This window comes from Mustela putorius, unplaced genomic scaffold (assembly GCF_011764305.1).
Source record: "Mustela putorius furo isolate JIRA1106 unplaced genomic scaffold, ASM1176430v1.1 tig00000127_pilon_pilon_pilon, whole genome shotgun sequence".
Classification (NCBI taxonomy): Eukaryota; Metazoa; Chordata; class Mammalia; order Carnivora; family Mustelidae; genus Mustela; species Mustela putorius.
In genome coordinates, this window is record NW_025421288.1 from 3,647,487 (window position 1) to 3,653,428 (window position 5,942).

At 37.3% G+C, this 5,942-nt stretch overlaps 1 protein-coding gene across 1 annotated transcript; it reads right to left on the reverse strand.

Moving 5' to 3' along the window:
* Positions 1-1,060: 1,060 nt before the first annotated feature.
* On the reverse strand, positions 1,061-2,005 carry LOC101682288 (olfactory receptor 1009). The gene has a single exon (XM_004777564.1). It carries the CDS (start codon positions 2,003-2,005, stop codon positions 1,061-1,063), a length of 945 nt encoding a protein of 314 aa, XP_004777621.1.
* Positions 2,006-5,942: the final 3,937 nt, after the last annotated feature.

Here is a 5,942-nt window from a genome sequence, read left to right on the forward strand (position 1 = left end):
CGAACAACAAAAAGAGACTAATATGAGAATAGGATATACATTTTCTTCATTTTAGTTTACCTCTGGCTCCTCAACACCTATTGCCTCTGATTTTTTTAGAATTTCCTTGTTCTCTCCTTCACCCGTTTGCATTTTATTTCTAATTTCTATAATAAACGATGCCAATTTATTTTTGTCTGAAAGAAATAGAAAAACCAAATATAGATATTAAAGTAATAGTGGGAACAGCTTCAGAGTCAAATATGTAAAGAGACATCTCTCTTGTCACTTGTCACTTGGTGGAAGATTAAGAATAAAATTTTGTATCGTCAATATTGTTCACCTTCTGCTTGTATTTGCTTTTTTCTGCAGTCATTGTGACATAGTATTCTCAGAAGCAAGGACAAAGAAAATACACATAAGAGATATTTGAAGGAATATGATATGAGGAGTTCCTTTTGTTAAAAAATAATAATTTGTAGTAGAGGCATCTGGGTGGCTCAGTGGTTTAAAGCCTCTGCCTTGGGCTCAGGTCATGATCTCAGGGTCCTGGGATCCAGCCTCGCATCCAGCTCTCTGCTCAGCAGGGAGCCTGCTTCCTCCTCTCTCTCTCTCTCTCTGCCTTCCTCTCTGCCTATTTGTGATCTTTGTCTGTCAAATAAATTTAAAAATAATAATAATAATTTGTAGCTAAGTGACCTGCTCTGTTTTCTATTTTAAATTCTGGATTTAGGAATGGAGGTCATATATGTCATTCCAATGAGTCTCTGCTGGTCTGAACACATATATTGGTCCAACTAGTGCCATAGCATTAGTAGCTAGATGATCCAGCACTTATTAGATTTTTATCTTATGCTCAATAATGAAATTATTTGAGGAAACAGAATTGCTCTGATTTTTTGATGACTGGGGATTTTTATTATCCACGTGCACATGATTGAAAGGGAGCTTTAAAGAAATAGTTGGCAAGGATTCCACACTCTAAACTCTGCACATTGCTAGTCTCTTTGGATGATGACCAGATAGACTAACCATGTCTGGAAGCTTTTCCTTCTATCTATTTTGTATTCCAGATTGGAATTTAACTTCTGATACAAAACTTGCTCCTGACGATCGTTCTGCGCATGGCAGCTTTCACTTCTTTATTTCTCAAGCTGTAGATGAGAGGGTTCAACATGGGGATCACTGCGGTGTAGAACACCGACACCACTTTGTTGACGTCTAGGGAAAAAATTGCACCTGGCCGCACATAGATAAAGAAGAGAGTCCCGTATAAGATGGACACCGCCGTGAGATGGGAGGAGCAGGTGGAAAAGGCTTTGCGCCTCCCATCAGCAGAGCGGATCCTCAGGATGGCAGTAAGGATGTAGAAATAGGAGATTATAATGGTCAGGCTACTGACAACCAGGACAGCTCCAGCCACAATGAAAACCAACAATTTATTGATCCGGGTGTCGGCATATACCAGAGAAAGAAGAGGGGACATGTCACAGAAGAAATGATTAATAATGTTGGAGCGACAAAAGGGAAGCTGAAAAGCAGCTGTTGTATGAGTCATGGTGCTCAGGAAGCCAACAGTATAGGGTCCAACCACCAACTGTATGCAAAGTCTCTGTGACATGGTTACAGAATACAGTAATGGGTTACAGATGGCCACATAGCGGTCATAGGCCATGGATGCCAGCAGAAGGCACTCAATGGCCACGAAGAACCCAAAGAACCATTGCTGCAAAGCACAGCCCAGGAAGGAGATGGCCTTCCTGTCAGCGAAGAAGTCCGTGAGCATCTTGGGACCCACTACAGATGAAAAGCAGACATCCACAAAGGACAGGTGACTGAGAAAAAAGTACATGGGCGTGTGAAGGTGGGAATCCATCTGAATGAGAATAATCATACCCAAGTTTCCTGTCATGGTAACGAGGTAAAAAAATAGAAAGAGCAAGAAAAGGAAGACTTGCATCTGAGGATGATACTTTAAGCCTATGAAAATAAACTCTGTGATTCTTGTATGGTTCCCATCAGCCATTGATCGCGTTGGTCTTCTAAAGTGAGAAAAGCAGAAAATAGATGATGCGCACAAATTTAAATAATTTGAAAACATAACATGATACACAAGAAAAGAAAATACAGGTCCAATTTGGGAACATCAATATAAAAAGAGGCTAAATTAAATGCTAGCAAATCAAATATAGTAAAGTTCTTAAGAGCAATATGGCTTAAATGTTTTAAAGAGATTAGAACTAGGAATTGGGTCACCATTTGAAAACCTATAAAATTTCTCACCACATTTACATATTGAAAGGAAATGCATTAAATTACTTTAATAAAATTCTTTAAATAATTTGATAAAATGTGACTCAAAAAAAAAGAAAAGAAAAGAAAAGAATAAAAGGAAGTAAGGAAAAGAAAAACTTCCCAAATTGGAAACAAAAAGGAACTACTTAACTCAGTAAGAAGAATCTTCTTGAAACTCCCAGAGAATATATGTGCACAGGGTAAGCACTGGAAACATTCACACTATCACCAAAAACTAGATATTCTCACATTTTGTACTGTTTAACATTATACTGGAGAACACGTCTGAAGTACTAAACCATAAATTTAAAAAAGATGTAAGAATTCTAGAAAACAGGGATAATATTTGCAGACAAAAGTGTACAATAGTCAACCAATAAAATAGCTTTCTTAGAAAAAAAAAATGAAGGAGTTCATCCAAATAGTGAAGATCAGTGTAAAAAAGTCAGTAATTTCCTATGAATTATAATGAAATGGAATCATTGACTCAAAATGATAATATAGCTATAAATAAGCCTGATAAGGAATGTTCAAGATTCATATGAAGAAAAATATAAATTATAGGACTTTAGTGTGCCAGGGAAGAAATGCCCAAATGCCTATGTATTTATTAAGATTCATTTCTTCCTGAGAAAACAAAACTTAGCTCTAACAGGGAGAGGAGAATCTTCATGGTCATTTCTCATGTTGAAATAACAGACACAGATACATCAATTGTGAAGTGAATAGGAAACAATATTTCCCTCACAGATAGACTACAGATATAAAGTACCCTAACAACATTGGGCGGGGGGTGGGTGACAAATATTTTATTACTCAATGAGAAATTTTATTTTCTAAAATTATAGACTATCTGAAATTTTTGTTTGGAATTATATCAGCAAGGTGAAATATTCTACTCTGGTCTGGACTATCTAAGACCATCTGACGGAGTAAAACAGTCTCAGTTCCCAGCACAGGTACAAAACTCCGTGTGAGGGCTGTCTGATACAACTCTCTACATGGGTCTTACCTTTATAGTTTTCAAGGAAACAGGACACTGTGCTACCTGTTTGGTTTAGGCCTATTCTGATGTTGTAATGTTGGCCCCTTTACACAGCCCTGCTTTGTTTTGAGCTCATCAGAACTGTTCTTGATTTAAATTCCACCTAACAGCCCCACTTCTCAAAATCCTGTAATAACATCTTCTTTTAATTTATGGTTTAGTATTTCAGATGTGTTCCCCAATATAATGTTAAATAGTACAAAATGTGATAATATCTAGTTTTTGGTTATAGTGTGAATGTTTGCAGTGCTTACCCTGTGCACATATATTCTCTGGGAGTTTCAAGAAGATTCTTCTTACTGAGTTAAGTAGTTCCTTTGTTCAAGGAAACATCCATAGTTCCTAGCTATGCTGTATGGTCTCCCACATTGCACTGGGTCAAAGCTGATTGGGTCAGGCTACAAACTTGCTCCTGGCTGTCTAAAACTGATTTAAGACTGGAACAACCAACACATTATGTGGCAAATTTAATGCAATTTCAACCAACTGGAAAAATTAAATGAAAATATAATTTTTGAAGAGACAATCTGATTTTTCAATTTGTGGAAGAGAAAAATGTTCAAAAATAGCAAAGACAATTTCAAAAAAGGAAAGCAAAGAAAAGGGATATTCTATTCCAGATATCAACACATCAATAAAGCCATTGCACTTAAACCCATAAGATGCTGTTACTAGAGGGATGCCTGGGTGGCTCCATGGGTTAAAGCCTCTGCCTTTGGCACAGGCCATGATCTCAGGGTCCTGGGACAGAGCCCTGCATCAGGCTCTCTACTCAGCGGGGAGCCTGCTTCCCTTCCTCTCTCTGCCTGCCTCTCTGCCTACTTGTGATCTCTGTCTGTCAAATAAATAAATAAAATCTTTAAAAAAAAAAAAAGATGTTGTTACTAGAATAGATGAATAGGAGACAGAAAAACTGAAAAACCATAGGCAGATCTAGGCATAGATGTCAATTTAGAATAAATAAGTCATCTTTCAATCAGCAAAGTAAGGATTGATTACTGCTAAAAAAGTGCTACAATATTTGTATAAAAATTTGAAAAAATAGATAATATTAAAATTCTACCCCACACCACTAAACTAAAAAGGAAACTTCTAACTATAAACATGTCCTATGAAAACACTGAGGAATAACACTATGATGTGTTGTAGGGTTGGTCTTCTAAAACGGAACATAAAAATCACCTGAAGAAAATGGTGAACATTTTTACTACATCCTAGTTTTAAGTAGATGGATACACTCCAAGTAAAAATAAGACACACAGATGGAAAAAATACTGGAGCATATGTCACAAAGGATTATAATCGGATCACTTCAAGAACTGCCACACATTAGATACTAAAATACTCATTGTGACACAAGGCAGATAGATGCAGACTGGCCTGCAGCAGACGGGATGCTTGAAGTCCCGACGAATACGAAAGGATGTTCAATATCCCAGATCATCACAGAAACCAAACTGAAACAACAATTATATGCTATTTTCACCCATCAAAGTGACAAGATATTCAGAAATGAGAAAATGTAAAATACTGACAAAGCCGGGAGACAGTAACGGTCACAGGAAATCAGGGGCTGCGGCAAGACCACAGCCTCTGGATGGCAGTGTTTTACTGTCTCTTGAAAAAAAAAATTTTTTTTAAGTGCATACTGAGGCCTCAGAAATTCTTAATTAAAATTACTTAGCATCCACCCTGAGGAAACACAGAATGGAAAAAACAATGATGTTCTCTTCAGCGTTGCTCCAAGTGATTAAAAAATAAACTGAAATCCATACGAATAGTCTCTGAAAGGCATTAACAGCAAATAAATCTTGGTATAGCCATTCTGTGGACTATTTTACAGACAGTTGAAAATTAAGTAGTAGATTACCTGAGGGGAGGTCGGAGGAGGGGCACGGGTGAAATGTGTAAACGGAATGAAGAGAACATGTACACTGAGGAGAACTGAGTAATGTACAGAACTGTTGAATCACTCTACTGTACACCTGAAACTAACACTATATGGGAGTTATGCTGGAATTAAAAATTAAAATTATGTGGTAGAAACGTGGCTATTATCCCAAAATATGTGAAAGAGAAGCAAGTCACAGAATGATGTGTACAGTATGATAGTAGGAACATTTTCAATGTTTTCTTTAACTTTAATTATTTAAGTGTGTTTCTGTGTGTGTGTGAGAGAGAGAGAGAGAGAGTAAATAAGTCTGGACAGATGAGGCACCAAAGGAGTACTCATTACCTCTGAAAATAGAGGGTCAGTGAACTGGGGTGTAGGTAGGTAATCAAAGGGACTCTAGATTTAACCACAACTTTAAGATTTAATACAAAGAGAAAATGCACATGCATTACCCTTGCAATTAAAAATAATCTAAGGGTGCCTGGGTTGCTCAGTTGGCTAAGCTTCTGACTCTTGGTTTCAGCTCAGGTCATGGTCTCAGAGTCCTTGGATCAAGCCCCACATTGGATGCCTCACTCAGTGTGGAGTCTGCTTGTCCCTCTGTCCCTCCTGCTGCTTGCTTTCTCTCTCTCTCTCTCTCTCTCTCTCTCTCAAATAAATAAATAAAATCTTTGGGAAAAAATTTTAAAACAAGACCAAAAAAAGGAAACAAATCAATCTAAAGCAATT